This window comes from Salminus brasiliensis, chromosome 7, assembly GCF_030463535.1.
Source record: "Salminus brasiliensis chromosome 7, fSalBra1.hap2, whole genome shotgun sequence".
Classification (NCBI taxonomy): Eukaryota; Metazoa; Chordata; class Actinopteri; order Characiformes; family Bryconidae; genus Salminus; species Salminus brasiliensis.
Window position 1 is genome coordinate 30,214,227 of NC_132884.1, and position 24,128 is coordinate 30,238,354.

At 40.8% G+C, this 24,128-nt stretch overlaps 1 protein-coding gene across 2 annotated transcripts in view; it reads left to right on the top strand.

Moving 5' to 3' along the window:
* The window catches only part of srgap3 (SLIT-ROBO Rho GTPase activating protein 3), a 122,919-nt gene that overhangs the window by 48,279 nt on the left and 50,512 nt on the right, over positions 1 to 24,128 (top strand). For both annotated transcript variants that reach the window (XM_072684569.1, XM_072684570.1), the window contains exons 3-4: positions 9,887 to 10,049; positions 21,641 to 21,703. In XM_072684569.1, the coding sequence (XP_072540670.1) occupies positions 9,887 to 10,049; positions 21,641 to 21,703 (226 nt within the window). The remainder of the gene's footprint in view (positions 1 to 9,886; positions 10,050 to 21,640; positions 21,704 to 24,128) is intronic.

Genomic DNA, 24,128 nt, shown 5'->3' on the forward strand with positions numbered 1-24,128 from the left:
CACAAAAGCTCATCCTCAACCTAGTCAAACGCTTTCCATTCCTACAGGAAGTAATACACAGTTCCATCACACAGCATCACATCACACACTGCGAGTGTGTTTCACCATTTGCTGCTGAAAACAGTCCGATACCGATACCTGGTGTCAGATGTGACCCATCTGTCTTAACGACAATTGTCCTCAAGCTTTTGACCGTGATTGTATGTATGTGTGTGTTTATGTGTACATGTGTGCGTGTGGAGAAGGATAACAGTCGTATGATGTGCAAATCATGGCTGGAGCTTATTGAACTCCGCTTTAAAGGCTGGAAATGCATTTGAAGCGTAAAGCTAAGCTGCGTGTGCCCGTCCTGCCCCCTACCACCACCCCCCTCCCAGCTCACTTTGATACCCGTTTGATTCCTTTCCTTCTTCTCTTTTAGGAGATAAGCTTGAGAAAGCCGCTGGCAACTAGATGAAATGCCTCTTGGCACAGCTCGATTGTGTTTAGAGGGGGAAAAAACAACAGCATCTCTCATTGAAGTGAAAGGAAACGTGCAGTCATATGATTGTGTTTGAAGCCCAGTGTGGTGGAGTTAAAGCCTGTGTGCTGGTGCCTTTGAATGCAGTCTGAGAGAGGCTTGTCGCCATTCATCCATATAGGATAGGATTAGAGGTCTTTACATCTGTGAGAATCTCCTCAGACACATGCACACACATACATAATTACTAAGGGACTTATTAGCATAATAATTCTCACATGAACATGCAATGAGGGTTGGCCTTAATCTTATCCTGTGTAACCTATCGTCATTGTAGTCTGACAGAATAGCTGGACTGCATGTTTGTTCACGCTGAACATAGTAAAATTGATCAGCATGTGGGTATGGAGTGCGACTGTTTGTGTACTACTGACTACTGACTCACTCTGACATGCTATTCCTTTGACCAGAAAAATGAACCATGCAGAGATCACCTCAGACCATACTATAGCGTTCTGAGTTCACATATGCAAAGGAATGGCATGTCAGAGTGAGTCAGTAGTCTTGGAAGCCGATTGATTTGTGCCTTGTAAAGCTAAATGACCCTGGTGCATTTGGTGAACCTCAAGGCACGTAGTGCACACTCCGGCTTCCAGCTCAACAAGCTACTCAGGAAAACAGCAGCTCATGAGTTGTTTGGTCTTGTGAAGGTAGTTCAATCTCCTACATGTTACAAGGAGGCCGCAAACAATATAATATACTGTATAATGAGATATACAGTAATATTATTATTATTATTATTATTATTTATTTTTTAATAAATAATAATATGGAGTATTTCATCAAGGTTTCAAACGTGACTCAGACAGTTTTATGTGTTATATGTTAAACCGAAACAAAATTGTCCAAATCCTGAAGTTCTAAAGGGCATTGTTGTGTGAAGACCAAGTGGTCTGAGATCTCACCGATGCTGAAGAGGACCCTTTACGTTTACATGCTTACATGATAAAAACAAAAAGCATTTACAGACCAAGACATTTCCAATTCACTTTACAGGTGCTGCATACGATTCTGGAGAGTTACTGTTGCCATTTGTTTCACCCCCCAATTTTATGCACATTGTGGGCTTTTAAACTGTTGCTACAATTGCAGCTGCAGCAAAGTGAATTCACAAACGGGACAAAATAATACTGAACTTTTTCTGTGAAACAGCTAAAATAAGTGTGTTCCTCACCTCATCCTTTTCATGCCTTTAAACAATCGTCCAAACCAATGTTCCACCTCCTCACCAATGTTTACACATCTCTTCACCCCTTTCCCCATCCTCTGCACAATCACTAACACCCCCTGTTGTTGATTGACTGCAGTAATGTTGTTGTGTTTCTCAGCCCAAGCCACTTTCTTTGTTTCCCATTTACAGAGCCGAGCTTAGCTTTATGGCTGAGTACAAACAGGCCGGAGAGCTAGCGAACCATGAGGAAACGTGTGCTGAATTTTACAACAAGCGTATTGGATTGAAATCATTTACAGCACCTTTTACTGAAGTGAATTTTGTGCAAACAGCATGCATGAAGCACCATGCTGCCTTTGTTGTTTTATGGGCTGCATTTGTTTCTTATTAGTTTCAGAATGAAATCCTCAACACTAAATTTCTTATTATTTTGTTTTATTGGTATACTAATAAAAGCTGACCCTATAACACACAGAATCATTTTTCAGCTCTGTTAGATCATTCCTCTAATCATGTTAGATTATTCAGCTATTTACATGTCAAAATAAATGCGACAACAGCATTGAGAAATCAGGGTAGATTAAATGCTGCCTTTTTGGCTCTGCATTAAAGGTTGAAATGTCAGCAAGCAGCCATTGTAGCTGTCAGGTTAGCAGAGGTGGTGTAAAACAGTCAATGAGTGATGAACATGAGGAAGTGAGGTGTGTGTGTGTGTGTGTGTGTGTGTGTGTGTGTGTGTGTGTGTGTGTGTGTGTGTGTGTGTGATTGTGTGAGGTAGACAGATGCTGGAATATTGCTCTGTTTGTTTCAACAGCAAGGCATTTCCCTAAGGAGCTTCAGAGCCTATCTGCCTGCTCTCAGCTCCACACTAATGATACCCCACTCGATACACACACACACACACACACACACACACACACACACAGACAGTCATTATCCTGGCTTTTTAAGGGCTGGTGACTCATCCCACTGACTGCTGGTCTTTCCAGCGAAGTGTGCTCTGGTGGGACTAACCGTGAGGGTATGCTGCCATATGCGTCTGCCTGACCTCTCTGTGGCCGGAGAAGTGGTCATTGGTTTCAGTGCAGCTTCAGCTCAGTGTAGCTCTGACTGTGCACAAGTGATTTCAGTGATTTCAAATCTGGGTCCTGGACTACCCCCACCCAGAGGGATTGGAGCAGTTTTCCAAGCTTTAACCAGGGGTGGGGCAGTGTTTTTTTTGACTGACTAGATTTTAAGCGATGAAAAACCCTTCAGACATGACAGAACTTCTCCACTGATCTGACTTCAGTCCGCTCAAGTCAAGAGAAGAGTTCTGTGTCTGTGAACACAAAAATGGAACGATTTTTAGTCTGTCTTAGGATTCAACAAAGTTGCGTGACTTAACACTTAAATAATAAATCTATAAAATGTACACAGAAGTGTCCATCATTCCTGCCAGTCATAAACATTACTGTTAAGTGCAGAAACCTTTTAGCCAGTAATGTTTTAGCTGTCACCCAGTCAGACACGCCCCATTCACAATCATAAACAAAACCGGGAAGAGAATTAATGATTAAACATGTTTGAATCAATAAAACAGGAAAGGTGATATGCTGAAAAGAATCAGTAACGACTAAATGATAAATTAAGTGATAAAGAGACATAGTAGCACTCTCTTTTTAAATATATATGATAATATATATGAAAAGGAAAGCTGTTATTCTTTTCACATGATGGATTTCCAAATTCAGGTTTCTTGTGCTATTTAAATATATATTTAAATTCAGGTTTCTTGTGCTATTTAAATATATATTTAAATTCCGGTTTCTTGTGCTTTTATATGAAACGGAAACAGGATTGGGAAACTAGAGAAAGGGCATTTCTGGAAGGCAACATAGAATGGTTTCAAAAAGGTTCCCACCTTTAGGCAGTTGCTAGGGGGTTCCTTTGTGGTCCCTGGAGTAAAACTGTTTTTGTTGGGGTTCCCAAGTAGTTGTTAGGTTGTTACGGTGGTGTTTCTAGGCGGTTGCTATGGTGTTTCTAGGTGGTTGCTATGGTATCCCAGGTGGTTGCTATATTGTTGCAATGTGTTTTCAAGATAAGTGCTATAGTGTTGGTAAGTTGTTATAGAGTTGTTCAGTAGTTGACATGGTGTTGCTAGCTGGTTGCTGTGGTATCTCAGAGTATTGCTTTGGTGTTAATAAGGGGTTGCTAGATAGGTGCTATATTGTTGCTAGGTGTTCACTGCATACTGTACTGGTGCTAGGTGGATACTTTGGTGTTGCTGTGGAGTTGCTTAGTGGTTGCTAGGGTGTTTCTAGCTGGTTGCTTGGCAGTTGATGTGGTATAAAATGGTTGCTATGACATTGCTAGTTCATTGCTATGGAGGGTGTGTTTTTACTTTTCAGCTTTGGTGTAGTTAAAGCGTACCCTGGTGCAATTGTTCAGTTCAGTTCAGTGCAGTTCGTTGTAGTAAGTGTGAACCGCTGCCTTTTGAACCAAACAAGCGGACCAAGATCAGGTGGAGCAGGTGGAGCACAGGCACGGGGGGTCACCTGGGGGTCTGCCTGCAAAATCTAGTGTCAACCCGGTCTTCTTGCTCCACCAACGTCATGCCGTCCACATCTGCCCTAGTCTCCGGCTCCCGTTTCTGTGCTTTCACTTCTGCTGGCTGTTGCTTCAGTTTATCAGGGCTGTGTCCCAAACTACATACTACTACACTACACAGTGTAGAGACATTCAATTTTACAGCTTTAACATGCATTGTTCCCTGGCGATAAACAAATGAACATTATCAAACATGTGGTTTAATATTGATGTTAAGAAGACATGATTTAGTAAGCTAGGTTTAAGGGTCCAGGGGTTAGATTTTTTTTTTTCCTCTGCAGTTCTCTTGTAGTATATTTATTCCTGACATCTAGGGACCCACAGACACACCTGCCCTGTGCAGACCTCTACCTGCAGACTTGTCATACAGGCTTCAAATGGCACTTTCTGGTCTGGTCTGTGCAATAGCTTCTTCCCCCAAGCCATCAGACTTCTCACCTCCAGAGTCTGAACTGATGTTTTTTTCTGGTCCACACACACACACACACACACACACACACACACACACACACACACACACACACTTGCTGTGGTATCCCATGTGGTTGATTGGGTGTTACTAGTACATTTGTATCATTGGGATGTAAGAAGGGTGCACCAACCTTTTCTCCTATTTAAGGCAGGACTAGGATTAGGCACCACTGCAATATATCACATATCGTATACAGTATAGAAGAACACAAAGACAGCAAAGTACAGTTCAGTTCAGGTTTACTGTGGTTATTCTATACATGGATGCACAGAAAGACAACAGCCCATTAACAGCTTATTATTACTTTTATATCTTTAATCTATTTATTGTTTAGTGTATTGTTCATCTTTTTGTTTGTTACATGTCATACTTGTGTTGCTCTCACCAAGTACAATTCCTTGTATGTGTAACATACTTGGCAAAATAAAGAGATTCTGATTCTGTTTAGGCTACAAAGACATATGATACAAAATGAAAATGCTTGTATTTCTCATGCAGTTACAAATTGGCCAAAAGTGTACAAGTGTTCATGTGCATGGAGCTGAATGCCTGTAGTTTAGCATGTCTGCATTTGTGTGACAGCTCGATGAAATCACCTCAGCGTCTTTCATTCAGGAGCGTTAAAAATAGGCAGCGCCCTCAGAGCTCCCGTTAACCAGTTTATTAGCTAACCATCTGCCCTCAATAGCTTTCCAAACCAGGACACAGCGAACACGGCTAAACACAGATAATTGGTGTCCTTTGTCTCTTGTAAGATTAGATCTCAGTCAAATGAGTGTCCAGTGTCAGGATCTTGCTTTGGGAATTTGGAAGTGGGACAATGAACCCTAAGGCCTGTCCAGTCCAGTGGTCCAAACAGCGAACACAGCTTGAAAGACTTCAGTGTGTGTGTGTGTGTGTGTGTGTGTGTGTTAGAACTTTGTTAATGACAAAAAGTAAAGCTAATAAAGAGACGAGGCTACTGCTTGATTGCAGAGGGTTCTCACTACTATCATTAACTGTAGAGTTGGCAGAGAGCAACATGTGGGAAGCCAGAGGCTGCTGTCACACCAGAACAGCTGAGTGAATTTTAATAAGCTGAAAAAGGCCCTTTTTACAGGCAGATAAATATTTAATGTAGGATTACACGAGAAGGATATGTGTGGTCAGCGTTTCTGCAAAGAGGACTGATCTGAAACTTTTAAATCCCTCCATGCGCCTGAATGGACAGTGTGTGAGTCTGTGGGGTGTCAGTGGGGATGAGGGTGTTGGGGGAAATTAACAGTCAGTCATGGTCATGCTTAAGAAGATGATTAAGAACCGCAATTCCCTGTTTACATGTGTGCAGAAGTGAATGTGCATGTTCTGAATCTCCACACCAGCAATAAAACAAGACATAGGGGCATGAAATGCACTGAATACAGAGTGTGTAGTGAAGTGAATTCAGCTTTGAACCAGTTTTCTTTTTTGCTCTCTCTACACATGTCCTGCTTTTCTGAATACTCCATTGGAGTAAAAACGTCTGGCACATTCTCAAAAAAGCAGATGAGGGCAGAGAATAATGTCACTCCACAAATATTGGATGGAGAAAAGACATGTCTCCTCGACAATTTTGAAAAGAATTAGCCTGAGGCTCAGTGCTGAGAATGACCCACTTCCAAACCAGAGTCCCAGTGAAGCACACACTCACAGTGGAAACACTGACGAGCTGGAGAAATCTCGCCCTGTGCCTTTATCGTTTCTACAACAATGTGAAATTCTGGATTCATAAAGAAGCTTTTAATTCACGTTCAGTTCAGTTTAAATGTATTTGTGTGGTGCTTTTGCCATGGGCTTCGTCACTAAACAGAAATATGAGTTCAAGCCCCTAGTGAGCAAACCAAGAAAACCCCTCTTTAGGGCAAGAGGAAGAAGAAACCTTGAGAAGAACCGAGCCTGATAGCACTTTCATTTGTAGAAATAAATGAAGAATGAGGTGAAGGTGCTATACTAGGGACATCAACTAGGACGTCGGTTGACATTATCTTATAGCTACGTGATTACTCTGGTATTGGGGGTTAATAAATCAGTAGTACTAAAATTTAGCAGAACACAATAGGGTAGGGTCGGTTTATGTATGGAAGGCTGGGTTCTCTGATGAGCTAATGAGCTGAAAGTAGAACTCAGCATTGAAGTGCGGCATTGAATTAGGATTAGGATTCAATGCTGCATTATACCAGAGTTATAAATGAGGAAACGGTTCACTAACATAACTGTAACACTGAACATGGCGTTGGTTTACAGATAAAGTCTTGTCTCTCAGCAAAGTGGGCCAATCAGCTTGCTGTTATCTTCGCAGTAGTCAGAACAATAGTCAGAACAAGCTGAAAAAATTGTGCATTATTGAGACAAACGCTAGAAATCTGACTGGAAAGATGGCCGCCAAGTGAAGAGACTAGCTTATAAGGACTTTGATTATGTGTCCAAAAGGAACGTTGCTAATTCTGTGTCCAACTTCCTCCCCTTCATCCGTTGTAATTCTCTTTTTTGTTTGGAAAAGCACTTCCAATGTTAACTCTTTCATGTCTTAGCATGATACTTGTCCTAAAGACCAGAAAATGTGTTCCTCATCAGATGACTCTTCCGTGGATTTGCTTGCAGGGAAGGGTGGTACCAAAACACATTAACATAATGTATTTAATGCAGTTACATAAAATAGTTACAGAGAAAGCCATAAAAATAACCTGATTATTTTCCAAATGAAAAAGCATTAAACAGGAGGGGGTTCGACACACCCTGAGTCCATTAAATTCTCGTTTAGCCAATTGTCAGTCTTGCAGCATCTCGTAAATTTGGTTGAAACATTAACACGAAGAATCAGATTAGTGGTTTTGCCAGCGAGCCAAGGAGACTAAGAGATTAATAGTGGGACGGTTAGCATATGCTACTTTGTTTGCTGTGCATCCCTGGTGGAGGGGATGGATTAGCAGGCTAATAATGCTAGCCTCACACTGCAGGAGAGAGATACACACTTCATTAGCAGTGATTAGCATTCCGCTAACACTCCGAAGGGGCTGTGCTTTGATGTTTTCTCCCTTGTCCTCAAAAATCCCCAAAATAATTGCCTTCACGTCGCTTATCTGAGGCCTCATCCTGCTATCTCTGCAGCTTCTTGAGATTCTCCTCTCTTCCATTCTTCTCTTTCTTCATCCTCGAGCTTGTTTATTGATTGAAGAAGGAGATAGACTTGAGGAGGTAGGCCGAGGCTGGGTTAGTGGTTAGCGGGAGCTTACGACCCTGAAAGCTGATTAGGCTCAAGCTAGGACGCTTTCTCTCTCAGGGTCATTATGATTAGCAGCATTAAGGAATTAAGTGATCGATGTGCTGTCAGGACGCATGTTTGTGTGGAAGAGCTTGTGTTTAGCGGAGGAGGGCTGGTTGAATGGCCTGTTGTGTGGGCATGGTTATTCAGTGTGAACGAGGGACAGAAATGTCCCTGAGGCTTGTGTTGTGTCTGTTATTAGGAGACAATGCTGGCCAGTAGGAGCCCTGGTGAAGACAATGGGACTGACTGGGCATCAAAAGCATGATTTTTGCCAAATAGAGTTAATTAAAAGTGATTGTATATTTTGTCCTCAGACAACTCCAGTTAAGGAGATTAATGAGCTACACATGCAGACAAATGTGTATTGCTTTTATTATTTCCCCCTGTAATTAGCCTAAACAATCACAACATATTCCATACAGTAATGGTGCAACAGTCTATTGACAACAGCAATGACTAGCAAGAAAGCTTTTAAATGGCTTCTATTGAGCGTGCTGTTCCCACTGCATGCTTTCTCTCCACCTTCTTTCTTTCTTTATTTTTAGGTGTTAAAGTAAAAAAAAAAAAGCCTGTCTGAACTGTATATGTAGTATATTCTTATTGTCTTGCCTAAACCTCATATATTTTATTCAAAGTTTGAAAAATTTCTATTGGTCCATTGTAATGCACAATGTAATGAACATCTACCAGATTCACATCCAAGGCCCAGGGTTTTCACGGCACAGACACAGTACCCTGCAGAGGTTTTAGACACCTAATTATTAAACCACATTTTTCAAAACCTTTATCTCTGCAATTAGTGTTGCGCTTGTCACAATAGAACAGCAGCAAGTAAACATAAATACTGTACAACATAACAAGAATTTCCCAATTTGGAGAAAACTCTCATGAGGAGAGCTTTGGAGATGTTTTAATTACCACAGTCTGTATCAGGTACTAGTACTGATTGTAATTAGTGTTTCACTGAGCAAACAAACCAAATCTACCTGGTCTAACTTTGGTACCACACTCGTGAGAATTGTGTAAAGCTGCTTGTGTATAATTAATTAATTTCACTCTAAAAGGTAAAAAAAAAAGGTAAAGGTGCACGTATTTGTATTTGTGTAAATGTGTCCTCCGTGTTTAACCCATCTGTGGTAGTGAACACACACTCACACACACACACACTCGTGAGCTAGGGGCAGTGAGTACACACACACACACCCAGAGCGGTGGGCAGCCAACTCTAGCGCCCGGGGAGCAGAGAGGGTAAAGGGCCTTGCTCAAGGGCCCAACAGTGGCAGCTTGCCAAGCCCGGAAATCGAACCCACAACCCTGTTATCGATATCCCAGCGCTCTAACCGCTTAGCCACCACTGCTCCTTTGTCAGTCCACATGTTTATTTTTATTTTAGTTTTTGGTTGTGTATCACTCAGCTTGTCCATAAATGCATGTGTACCTCTGTCCTTTAGGAGTGGCTCAAAATGTGGATTACACTTCCTGACTGTAGGGGGAGCCCAGGAGCAAGAAATACCAATTCTCACATAAGGCTGCTTTATTGTTGATTTAAGTGGAGCCCAATTATACCAGAGTGGGGAAATGGAATGAGCCAATGACACGCAACTAAAATGCCCTGGAGAGCTGACACTTGTATTTAGAAAAGGCTTTGGGTACAGTAAACTTATATAGCCTTACTTAGATATCCATGCTGCTGAACAATATGAATGAGTATAAGGGTGGGCAGCTCCCACATGTCAGCTTGTTCATAGTAGTAAATTACATCACAGTGTGCTTCTCTGAGTATTTTGTAACACTGCTTTAATGTGCTTTAAACTTCAGTATTAAAATCCCTGTCAATTCTGTGTCCTTTAGGAAAGATCAGCACCTGCTCTCCTCAGTGAACTGCTGGTACCTGGTTCTGAATCAAACTCGCAGAGAGAGCAGAGATCACGCCACGCTGAACGACATTTACATCAACAACGTCATCGTCCGTCTCGCTCAGATCAGCGAGGATGTCATCCGGCTCTTCAAAAAGGTCTGTGCCTTCTCAGTTTTCCTATTTTTTTTCTCTCTGTCACACACACACACACAAACATACAGGCATACAGATTCTCGGAGCTGAGGCAATAATAGGCAATAGCAACAGCAGTAATAAATAGAGTTTATGAGATAACTCTTGGTTAAAGCAAATAAGCCTTGCTGATGCGACGTCTTTAACAGGAGCAGTACTGCACAGATAATAAAACTCAGAACTCATTCTCCAAAATGAATAAATGTGCTCTTGGAAATGAAAGACAAGATCTGTCAGCCCAAAAGAACTCTGCTAAACTGTTGTAGCTGCACACTTCAGCCTTTCTGACCCCATCCTGGAGTGATTTTAATTTAACTGGTGACAGTCAGCCTTTTGAATAGCTGACTTGTACAAATTTACATTTACAGGCATGTGTTAACACAATACAGTGGCCCGCTGCTGCATACTCATCTGCATTTATAAGGAAGTACATTGCCACAGGGCAACGTTTGGTATAGTGTACTCCCGCAGGGTGCGCTCTATACGTGTTGGAATGCTGTCAGCACATGGCCCAGATTCTTGAGGTCTAACCCAAAGACAGGCCAGCATGTTTACACCTGGCTGTTCTTCCTCCAAGTGGAGCCCTTCCCTCTCAGTCTCCATTCATACGAGAGGGGGGAAATGGAATGAGCCAGTGACACACAACTAAAATGCCCTGGAGAACTGACACTTGCTTGTATTTAGAAAGGCTGTGGGTAGAGTAACCTTACATGGCCTTACTTAGATAGCCATGCTGATGAAAAATCTGAATGAGTGTAGGGGTGGGCAGCTCACGCAGGATGACAGCTTGTTCAGAGTGATAAATTACATCACAGTGTGCTCCTCTGAGTATATCATGATTGTTGTCAGTACTTCTAAGACATTGAACAATTGCATGTATCATGAATGGGGTGCAGTGACTAATCGACTTAGTCGACTAAAATCGACGACCAAATTAGTTGCCAACTAATTTAATAGTCTTTTGACTTGTGCCATCGTCACATGTGTTTCTCATGCTAACTAGGAACAGTTTGGGGCGTGTGTGAACTGTGAATTAACCTTAAGTTGAATCATAACAGTGTGGAAAACAGTTTACTGTCGCTTTTATAAGTAATAATTTACTCAATCTGAACGCAGAGCTGCAGGGAAAACACACAGACTGAGCAGCTCTCTGTCACATGAACAGAGCTTGTGGATAAAACCGTTAAGGCAGAGCCATTAGGCATCAAGGCTACACATCTGCAGCTCTGGTGTGTGAGTAGGGTGCGAATAGCAGGGTATTATGGTCACCTTATTGACTTGTGCTTAGTAATGTCTAAAGCTTAGAGGTATCTTTGAATTATTAGTCTATTCTAACTAGCTAAGGTCTTTCTTGGGTAAATAGCAAGGCACTTTTGTAAGTCGCTCTGGATAAGAGCATCTGCTAAATGCCTTAGATGTAAATGTAAATGTAAATGAGTGGAGAGTGGAGTTATATCTGTGAGGTGTGGGAGTCTCATATGGACATGGGCTCAGTGAAAAAAGGAGAAATCTTCAAGTCAACCCAGAGACGTTATAAATGGAGACCGGTCACTAAAAATTCAGCTTGCGGCTCAAAATCAAAATTGGGTCAAGTTAGAGTATAGTAGAGAAGCGCCGACAATATTGTGGCTCTGGCGTGTCAAAATAAGAGTCACTAATACAAATGTAGCAGTAACACAAAATATCTAAAATTACTGTCTCATTTGTCTCTCTTTTCTTCTCTGACGATCCACAAAATTCAGGGTAAACTGATTTAGCTCTGTTACATTCTTTTTGTTTTAAATTTTGACAGGAAAATGTTTTATATTAGCAGGAAAGTTCATTAAAACTGCTACATTTAAAAAGCTGATAGTTATTTGGTAATTTAGTGATTCGTAATGCAAAAAATCAATTATTTGTTTTCGGTAGGTTTCATTAAAAATGGACTGTTAAAATAGGTGCAGCTCTATTCAGTTATCGAGAGCCTGAAAGCATGTAATCAGTTGCTTATACTGTGTTCTAAAAGTAGTTAATCAGCTCAGAATGCCATTATCTTATTTTATTCTTTTTTTCCACTTGAAACGCAGCATATTCAGGTCTCGTCTCGTCCAGTCCTGCAACAAATCTAGCCTAAACCAGCACACACTAACACTGTGTGATGTCATGTTCTCAGTCGTCTGTTTATTCCTGTGGGGGAGTATCTGAGTAGCTTGAGCATGCTAGGCCTACGGTACGGCTACATGCAGATTGCAGGTACACACGGTCCACATCCAATTTACTTTGCTTCAAATGTGGCCTATATCTGACATCAGTTGCTGACCCACATATGCAAAAGACCCTCTACCAAGCATACTAATTTGACAAACCCCACTGTCATCTTCCATTCATTACCAACAACCATATTGAACAAAGTTTGTAGGCAAGACAAAAAAATGGGGCGTTTCTGTGTTTTTCTAATCAGGACCTTTTTATTCCAGTAGATGTTTTTTTGTTTGTTTGTTTTTGTTTTTCTTAAAACTGTACTATATTGTTTATATATATATATATATATATATACACATACACACACACATACATATATATATATATATATATATATATATATATATATATATATGTATGTGTGTGTATGTGTATATATATATATATATATATATATTTATATATATATACATACACATACACATATATATATATGTGTGTGTATGTATATATATATATATATATATATATATATATATATATATAATATTTGTCCTCTCCTGAAGTTTCTCTATCTCTATCACTTTGATAGGTTTCTTTTGTTTTTTCCACCTAATGATGGCTTCCTCACTTGCCACCAAATGCAAATGACAAATTCCTTTCATGCACGCCTTTCATGTCCTTAATTTGTCATGAAATGATGAGGGAACAGGCCACACATGGCAATGAACCTGCTTATTAGTCAATTGTACTGATTTTTTTCGAGCCTGTGGAAATGGAGGGACTGTGTATGAACGCTGGGTGCATCCCAATTGTGTACTAATTACTAATACTAACTAGTTTGTGAGCTTTGTAGTAGTTGAATATACATAAATATCCACGATGCATACTCAGAACCGGTCATATTTAAAATGTGGACACTGTTATCCCACAATGCAATGCAAAACAGAAAGGGAGAAGCTACTAGCATCTGGAATAAAAAATGGCAGATAATGACGCAAGTACGACAGAATCAGGAGAACTTGCAGTGATGTTTGTTGGCATAGCAACTCTTCATCCTTCACCTCTTATACTTTACAAATAAATAATTTCATATTTTGTGTACTAACCTGCCAAACTTGCATGTACTTAATAATAGTACTTAATATACCTTATAGTATTAGTGTCCTACTTGTGAAGCTGACTGTACATCACTGGTCATATGAATTATATTAGTGTATTCCACCGTCATTTTCCTCTCATTTATCCTCAACTCTGCTTTAAGAGATGCTATGAAAACAGCAGTTGCTTGCTGGCTCTGTTTACTGTTGTAGTGTTTACTGTGTTGTCTTGCCGTCAGGCAGTGCATTTTTCACCTAAATTTTAAGGTGTTAAACACCCACATACAGAGAACTCAAACTGGCTCCTCAGCTGGAGGCCCGGCTAGCCTGGGGCTAAACAGCAGTCTTGGTGGATTTGCACCATGTAAAGCATCGCTGGCCTGACGGCTCATCTCTTATGATAATGAGTTGCTTTCCTGTCCCGTAGGAAGTTTATTTTATTCAGTTTTTTCTTAAATCTAGTCATAAACTTGTCTACAGCGTTTAGCTTGCACAGAGCTCTGTTTGTCTGGGCTAAAAACAATCAGTGTATTGATGTCCCAGTTACATTCACAGAGAAATTGGCTAGTCACTGGTGCTGCTGGTGAAGATGATAGCAGGATGATTAAAGGCAGGGCAGAAGGGAGGAGAATGAAGCGTGACAGCGTTGGGAGCAGCAGTGGTTCTGACAGAGAGTGACTGCATTGTGTCAGTTGCGTTTGCAGTTTCACTAGGGTTGCATCAGAGTTATCTACGGAGAGCTACGAGTGCCTGCCTGCTCTGTGATTGAAGTCAGCACATGCAAAAAGTGCATGGAAACATGCCCGCTACACACAGAATACCAAATCAAAAACTGGTTCTGATTGTATTTAATACAAGCATGTAAAAAAAAACATATTTATACATATGGACCTTCGTTTTAACAACACTGAGAGATGAGGGTAATGAAATGGGTTTTTTAAAAATAATTGTGAAATGTGATTGTAAGGGTAAGGATACCCTATGTGCTAATAGCCGGTATTTCTTCCACCAACAGTCTCTGACATGGACTGGGCGAAAATGTTTACCACTCCTTCATGCAGAATTCTTTCAGCTGTTCGATGTTTGGGAGATTTCTTGCATGCACATCCTGTTTCAAATCACCCCACAGCATCTCAATAGGATTATGGTTTAGGCTTTGACTTTGGATCATTCCAGAACTGTCCGTTTCTTTCCTTTGAGCCATTCCTTGGTGGATGCACTGGAATGTTTTGGGTCATTGTCATGTTGCATGATCCACAGCCAGTTCTTGCACAGATGGTTTTGCATTTCCCTCAAGCACCCTCTGAAACAATAAAGAATTCATAATGGATCCCGTGATGGAGAGCCAGCCAGACCTTGACATTTCCATGCTCCGTGCTTCGCCATTAGTTTGATGTTCCGTGATAAACATGTCTTCAGACTACAGAATGTCTGTGTGGTGGTTCTAGATGTAGGCATGTTTAATATCATTGCTTAAAAACAATAAAGGAAACAATGGGCTACAGCTGCATGATACGCCCTGAGTAACACAGCACAGCTCCTGCTTTTCATTCCAGTGCCCATGCTCACAGGTTACAGCATTCACACAGCCGCAATGCATCCCAGTCGTGAAAAGAAGCAGTGCTGCATCTGCAGAACAGGCAACAGCCCTCTTTGTCCGTGTTTCGCATGCGAAATAAACTAGGGATGCACTGATATGGGAATTGTGGGCCAGTGCCAATGTCTGCTATTTTTCATGTATATACTGTATGTGCTGCTGTTGATATTGTGCTGTCGTCCTGGGGAGGGGCCAAGGTTGGGAACTCAACAATGTAAACACAGAAGCAAATACACATATTCCAGCCAGCACAGGGGCAATACAGAGCTGTATTCAAACAGAACAAAACACCAGCCGAAATAAAGCCAAATCTGGCTGACATTCACATCTCTTCTGTCTGGTGGCTCTCCAGCCAAGGTCCTTTCTCTTCAGGTTAAGTGTCTGGCTACTCTCCTGATTCTCCTCAGCTGTCTCTATACAAGGGAGGAGTCCTCTGCATGGAAAGGGGGCTGTAATTGTAGCTCTGTGTCCCAGGAATGACCACACATGGGTCAGTAACAAATAAGGAATTTCAGAATGACCTTTAATAAATGTCGATAATAATCACAGATAAACCTACAATCATTAAAAAGGTTATGATGTGCATTTTTTTGTTTCTACAATAATCTATTCGGTGTGTTAATACATGTCCTATTTCTTCACAGTCTTCATAAATAAAGGTGCTTCAAATGGTTCTTAGAGCGATGCCACAGAAGTAGAACAGAGATGTGTGGAAATGTGAGTGACACATTACAGTGACACATTACAGTGTAACCTTTTTATTGGTAAAAAACCTTTACAACAAGTGAAAGTTATGCACACATTTTAAAAGATTGTAATATCTAATTGTACATCCCTAAAATAAACTAGCCAATAAAAATCAAACAGAATATTTGTAAAATAGCTGGAGACAGACGATGGACAAGTCAAACTGAAGTCTAATGAAGTGATGTAGTTCTAGCTCCACAGATCAAAACGTCAGGCTGTGCAGTTAGCCAGCAGGCTAGCAAGCTAATTATGTTTCCTAAGCTGAAGTGTTGGTAAGCACTGATTTGTAGTAAGTTCATTACAGTTACTTATACCAAGCCACCTGCTGTGGAACTACTTGACGGAAGAACTTGGTGGTTGGTGTGGCGCAACATATAACACCACCACCTGCCATTGAGTTACAACAACACCATGTGGGAGACCAGGGTTTGATTCCCGGTCTGGGTGACTATGCTGCGCTACACCAATAAGAGTCCCTGGGCAAGACTCCTAACACTACATTGCCCACCTCTGTAATACGAGTAACCTTTTAAGTCACTCTGGATAAGAGCGTCTGCTAAATGCCATAAATGTAAATGTAATAATAAAGCACATTTGATATGACGTTCAGGGCTTCTATTCCCGTGTTAGCTTTTAGCCTTTCTAGCCTTGCTTCCATATACTCCCAAAGTTATTATGTCAAAAAAAAATATCAAGTTTTTTGCTTGACAGTGACGACAGTGATGAAGTGTGGAGTTCTTAAGGGCCTTAAAACGTCTAAAATAAAAAGCATTGGATAGACAAACAAATCACAAGATTCACACTTTTATTGTTCGTTTAATTGTTTCTCTTCTAATTTAGTAGTGCTAATTAACCCACCCGCAATGCAATGCTAGTAGGAGGGTAAGGACTGGGCTCCCCAGCTCCACCGCAACAGCCAACAGACGCCTGTGCCGGCCGACATCACTTTAAGAGTGATGAAGGGGGAGAGTTCCATCTACCCACCCGGAGAGAGAGAGAGACTGCCAATAGTGCTCTCGGACTCTGCTGATGGCTAAGCGGCAAGGCTTGGGATTTTAACTCGCGACCTCCCGGCCATACTGGCAGCACATGAGACCGCTGAGCCACTCAGAGCCCATCACGTTTAGTCTTCTACACAAGTGCAGTGTTCACATTACGCCATAGCTATCTGAAAACTGTCGCTGAACTGAAAAATAAATACAGTGGGATTTTGTCAGAGAGTGTTTTTTTGTGTTGGCATTTTACAGCATAATGCATGTCTTTTCAGAGTGTGTGTGTGTGTGTATGTATGTGTGTGTTTGTAAGAGTGTTTGTGTGCTGACAGGAAGAGATGCATGTATCAGGGTCTCAGGTGTTGTTCAAAGCACACATACCGCTCAAACGAGATATATTTAGGCTCTTGTTTCCTTAATGTGGAAGGTTTGTAAATGGATGTGTGTGTGTGTGTGTGTGTGTGTGTGTGTGTGTGTGTGAGAAAGACTCTCAGTCCCCAAATGCAGTCTTGAGTGCACATTGCCCTGATGCTGCAGGCTTTATTGATCGTTGGGTATTATAGCTCTTTGTGATTTATCAGCATGAAAGGCCATTGGGAAGCAGAGATAAATCATTCTAGTTCATATCCAGAAACTGTACTTCAGTGTACACACTAACACAGGCACGCTAACATAAAGTGAAGACAGAACAAGAACATGTTCATGAAAATAAAAACAGAGCACAAAAATCCAACTACACTATGTCTTCAAAAATATGTGGACGCCCCTTTAAATTCAGGATTCAACTTCAATCAGATTGAATTAGGCTTTACGATGCACCCCTTTGCTAATACAGTGTTCAACTGAGCACTGAGATCCTAAGGACCTAGGATGACCATGCCTAATACCAGGCATCAGCCGGAGGGTTATTAAACCCCCCACCACTGGGCTGTGGAACTGGCTGTCCTCTGGAGCGCTATCCAAGTGTGAGTGTTCTGTGAAATAACTCTTCAATAGCAGGACAGAATGTTACTGTAGTAGTGTGCAATGTCACCATTTCATAAAATCACAGTCTAAAACACATTGGGCCAGATTCATAAGGTACACATTAATACAATGGAAGGACAAAAGTATTGGGACATCTGCCCATTCATTGTTCCCTCCAAAATCAAGGGTTTTAAATAGAGTTTATCCTGCTTTTGTTGGAGTAACTGTCTCTACTTTGATTTGGTTGCATTCAGCAATAAGAGCATTAGTAAGATTAGGATTGATTTGGATGATCACCACCGCACCTCATTTCCAGCTCCAGAGAACACAGTTCCACTGCTCCACAGCTCAATGCTGCAATGCTGGGGTGTTTATACCCCTTACGCCTATGCCTGGCATTAGGTATGATGGCAATAACAGGTTCATGTTTATCTGCTCCAGAGAGTCTTGTTCTGTTGGCAATACCTTTCTACAGGGACTAGACAAGCTATGTGTGTGCATTTGCACATCTGTGTCAGCAGTGGGTGCAACTTAAAGTGACCGAATGCATTCATTAGAAGGGTCCACAAACATTTGGACATATTTTGGACATATTTGTGTACATTAGCTCTTTGATGCTTTTGGTTTTCTGTTGCTGAGAATGCATGTAAAACTCCTGCAGCGTTAAACAAGGCGTGGCTTTATGAGTAAGACTAACGGCAAACAGTGGGGCTAAGACAACCATACACAGCAATTCTGTTAACATACTTAGAACATAAGGCAAAAACACAACCCTGTAACACAAGTAGTACTGCAGTAACCTTTTGTGTAAGGTAAATTATGCATGCAACTGGGCTACCTCGTGCCAAATGTGTGTAAAGTAGCACAAGTTCGCTACATGCAAAAATGACCTTAAATAAAGGTTACTGGGGTTGTGTCTTTACATTGTGTTGAAAATATGTTAATAGAATTGCTGAGAATGGTTGTCTTAGCCTCAGTGTAGCTTGTCTGCAAAGCTAAAGCAACATTTTCATCCTTTCCTCTTTGTGGAGCCGTTTGTTTTAACACTGAAAATGTAAAACTCAGCGTTGTTAAGGTGCCTTTTACTTGCGGGAATCCATCGCACTAATCAAAAAGCTAAGAGGACCCCTGTAGTTCTTGTCATTTCACATTTGTCTGCGAGTCTTACCAACCCCAGTGTTAAATCTAGCATATTGTCTCACTTTTTGTTCACACTGAACCAGGTGTGATAAAGGTGCACTGATATGGGAATTTGTGGCCTATTGCCTATATTTAAACATTGTATAAGTGGTACAGAGAATTTTTTTTCTTATACATTTGAGGAGCACATCAAATATTACTTTGAAATGTTGTCCATATCTAAACATCTGTCTAATAGCAGTGTCAGTGTAGGGCTGGGTAATCTGATGATATTTTATCGTATTGTGATGAATTTTGTTATTGTGATGCACAATATGCTTTTTATATATCAAGGATATTGTTAGGGCTTAATAAGCACCAATCAACTGCACGTTTCATTACATAACAGTGTATTTAGACTGGTTTAATTAGATGAAGTGGTGTATTCAGTATGGGAGAGTATCTAAATAGTAGTTTTAAGAATCTGTTCCTACTCATATATTTAGTCTGTGATTACATGTATTACGTTAAATGTTGTGTATCGTGAAAATGTCTTTAAATATCGTGATACAGCATTTTTACTGTATTTAATTACTTTAATTAATCTTATTGCCCTGCCCAATGTCAATGCTGACATAATTACAATACTGTTGTGCACCCCTAAGGTGTTTGTTTGTGTGTACAGTTGAAGAGCATGTTTGTCTATAATACCTAAGGGTGGACAATGATACATTGTTATGGTGATAAATGACTGTATGATTGATTTATCCAACTTCTCAAATCTCAGACAGAACTACACTGAGATGCATATCACATATTGTGAAAATTACTTATATTTTGCCCTGTTGTTCTGAGTCAGTACAGCACTGTATTACAGGCATCTGAAAATCATGTGTGAATTTGCTTATCAGGACAGTAAGCATAGATTTGGTTTATAATAAACTAATAAACACAAGACAGTAAACAGTGCATTGTCATATAATGTCTATTCAGGTGAGTCTACTTAACCATTTCCAAAGTGCTCTTTGAGGAAGCCCAATATTTACAGTAACCATCTAATACCTAGTTTATCATATCCTTTGTTAAATTAAATCAAGTGAGCTTTTGGTGAACTTGAACTAATTCGTGCAAGCGGGGTGGTGATCATCCAACATCCTGACCTCACTAATGTGCTTTCATTAAATGCAATCATATCCTCACAGCAATGCTCCCAAATCTAGTAGAATGCTGTCCCTGGACAGTAGAGATAGTTACTACAACAAAAGCAGGATAAAATCTTAATATGGGGCATTAAAACAATGTATGAGCAGGTGTCTCAATACTTTTGTCCATTTTGTGTATATATCAGCCCATCTAAATGAGCTAGATTTGGGTGACAGTGAAGCACTGTCCTCAGTTTGTGGCCACTGTTGAGAATTGGAAATGTAAGACTTGCATGATGAAAGAGAGAGCGGTCAAATATTGGATCATTTATTTGAATCGCCTCCTTCAGTCGCTTCTCCTCTCCCTCTCTCCATCCGGATAGTTTGGTGGTTGTCATGGTGTGTGAGTAAGCCTTGGCAAAGCGTAATGAAAAGACATGTGAAAAGACATTTGCACTGCTGCTAAACATAGAGCTGCAGTAATCACAGGAAAATGAAGGAGTGCACAAAACATCTAACTACAAACCACAGACATGCGAGGAGTGCTTAGTACACCCTGCAGCCTAAACCCATCTAAAGAGCGACTACACACGTCCTTAGCTGTGCTAGACTAACTGCAGCTGGTACATTATCAGATGTAGGGATATTCTTTTCTTTGTCTCATTTGCCTCTTGCTTACTTTCTGTTTGTATATTAAAACACTGGAGTTTCTTTCTTCCTCTACTATTTTTGATGAATGGATCTTTCTGTGCATTTCAGCATGAAACCTCTATGAATAGATTTCATTTGTTGTTGCTTTATTTCTTTTTTCAGTACAGTAATGTGAAAACTGCATGAAAAAAGCTTTTAACCCCCTTGAGCTCTACTTTTTTTGTTCAGTTATTAATCCTTATGCAGAAACAATTTATAAATTATTGGTAACAATTTGACTTAGCATATTTTAGTCCCACAGGGTTCTATTTTAGGGCCTATGAAAGTTTAGAAGTGTGGGCTCCAGGGTCTTAGGGGTTGAATCATTTCATTTCTGAATGGAAAAAGGTCTGCAATACCCATATCACCCAGGTGAACATGTAATTTTGCCACGTTAAGCAGCAGCAGCTGCAGCCCAATGCATCCTGTGACTGCAGATCAGCCTTTCACATCGCTGTAGAGGAATTTTGGCCCACACTCCTTTCCAGAATTGTTTTAATTCGAGCACATTGGAGGTCTTTCAAGCATGAACTGCCCATTTAAGTTCCTGCTGAAGCATCTCAATTAGGGTTCAGGTCAGGACTTTGACTAAACTGCTCCAACAGTTTAATTTTGTTTCTTTTACTAATAAAACCCTGTCTTCTAAAATGTGCCAGATTCGACTCATGAGTCCACAGAACATGTGAGATGAATCAAGGAATGTTCCTCATGGTTTGCTGTGGTCCTTTTTGAGCAGTTCTGCCTTGCATACCGTGCTTCATCTCATTTTAACCTCTGGTGGTTCCAGGCTTTATTTCCCCCACTATATCATTTGCGGACAGTTCAGCCAGTTTGCATTGCTTCGCAGGTGTTTACCAAATAGTAATGTTCTCTCTTTCTCCTGATGCAGCCTATTGTTGATCTGGTGTATCAGAACATTAGAATTTTGATCTTAATCTAAATCAGGCTGATTGGTAAACTGTATTGTAGAACCTGAGTTTTTAGAACTTTTGTTGACGTTTTCTTTCTTTTTTCCCCTCAGAGTAAAGAAATCGGCATTCAGATGCATGAAGAGTTGGTGAAGGTGACGAACGAGCTGTACACCGTGAGTAGAATCTCTCTCCCTCACCTCCATTCTGATCTTTTTCTTTTTGAATGGAGCTTACCCACTGGCCCCTTCACCATGGCAACGCAGCTTTTCGCTTGCTGTCTGACTGTTTCTTATTCTCAGCCAGAGTTGTGTGAGGAAGGAAAGCAGTGCTTCACGTGACCTGTTGTCAAAGGCGTGGATGCAATGTGTGGTGAGGTGGTGAGGGTGGTGGTGGTGATGATGATGATGATGACGAAGATGACATTTATAATAATGATGGCAGCGAGGGAAATATTTGATGATGAAAGAAAAGCCTTTCCAAGCTCCAGTCTTCCCCGCTTAAATCACTTCCACATTGGTGCCTCTCTGAATTACAAGCTGGAATGCAGTTGAGCACTGCTGCAGAAAATCCCTCTGTGTTTTTTTCCCTCTCCTTCTGCTTCCCTCCCTCCATTCCTCCATCCCTCTGTCCCTTCACCTCTTAGCTTAATCACACAGTGATGCTGTAAACTTTCCTTTCCTCTTGAGTCAAAAAGACATGAAGACAGCATAGTAGCTCTCTCTCCCTCTCTTTCTCTTTATGGATGAGGTCCTGCTGTCTCAGTGCTTCTGTTTCTCCTGGAGAGAGAGAGAGAGAGCAGACTGACATTACTCACTCGTCCAGCATCTACAGTAGCAGTGTATCTGAGTGCAATTTCTTCCCAGTTCATCGCTCTTCCTCTATGGACCACAGCAGCTGCCTTGTTAGCAGTTTTGAGCAGGTGGACAGTTTTCCATAACTGTATGTATCAAAAAACTGATATTGGAAGGTGAAGTCTTGGGAAACCTGGGAATGACCACACTCCTGAGTTGACCACACTCCCGTTAAACATTCCAACACTTGTACACAATTTCATAACATTTCCAAAAGCACTAAAAACAACAGTTTTTAAATCCTTTTTTTAATCAAAGGTTAGCATTGTTTGCGTTGCCCCAGGGTAGCACTGTTAGTGATATCCGGTAACAATGCATTATGCAGGATTTTGCGCATCCAAACATGATGGAATCACATCCACAGATAGAAGTTTGATAGAAGCATTAATATTACTTCAAATGAGTCAAATCAGAATCAGGTGCAGCACGGCAGAGGCAGAGATGATTAGAACATGGTTCGAGAGGATTCTGGAGGAGCCTGTCTTATTTAAACCTCAGACATTTAGTCTTGTTTGACTGTTGAAGTAAGTGGTGTCACCATGGTGAGATCCAAAGAGCTCTCTGCGGCCTTCAGAAAGCTGGTTGTGAATGGATATAAGTCTGGAAAGGGATCTAATAATAAGTCCCACAATTAGCGATCAGCTGTTGCACTGTCCACAAAATAATTCACTAGTGAAACAACTGCCAGAATGGCCAGGTCAGATCGTCAAAGCAAGTTCAGCCCAAGAACAGACTGCAAGTCTCCAAACATCCTAAAATGTTTTCAGGGGACCTAATAGTAGCTCTTTCCACAGTTTATGTCAAAGTATATGCATGTACCAGCAGAAAGAGACTACACACAAGTGTGAATTTAATGGGAGGTGTGCAAAGAGGAAACCTTTGCTATCAAAAAGAACATCAGGCCAAGACTTCTTGCAGTCCTGATCTGGTCTTTGTCCCGGTCCTTGTCTAGGTGGTGTTTGCTATATATTGCGGAATATGTAGCAATATAAATGGCAGAATACTATTTTGTCCATGTTGTATAATATCTTTTTAAGACCTCAGTTTTTACTGCTTTAACCTAAAATACTGCAGTGTGATGTTGTCCTCAGTATCATTAGCTGATAAGCTTCTGGAAATATAAGTAAAAGCTTAAAAATGGAGATTTGTATTACAGTATGCTATAGTACTGCAGATCATGCCCAGTCGCTGGAGGCAATGCTGCCTGCTCTAGTCAACAGTGTAAACGTAGTGAATGTATTCTGCTGAGCGTAGACAGAAAGTAAGTGCACAGCAAATACCCTCCCTGTCCTTGAGTCACACACAGGCTTTCTACCAACTCAGAGATGTTTATGAATGAAACTACTACTATTGTTTCCCTTCTTAAACAGTAGGTGCCGCACACACTGAGCTGTGGAGCTTGAGCGGTGGTGTGCATTTCAAGGTCACTGTCAGAGAGGATAATACATCAAGGTAGAGATATGGGAGAGGAGTTTTATCCCTTTAACACCTCAACCCCCATTCCAGGAAAAATATATTTTCTGGGCGTCTGGGAATGATCGCAGGCTCTGAGATGATCTGTCCTTCAGTTTAGGTAGGATATCATATTTGAAGTTTCTAAGAGAACTTTTAGAATGTCAGTTAAAATAGGACAGATAGGGCTGTCACGATTACTTGATTCATATCTTTTTCTCCTTTTCTATTAATGTATTTTTCTCTAAATCTATTTCTAAAAGCTGCTTTTGATTCAATTTAGTTTGTAGTTCAC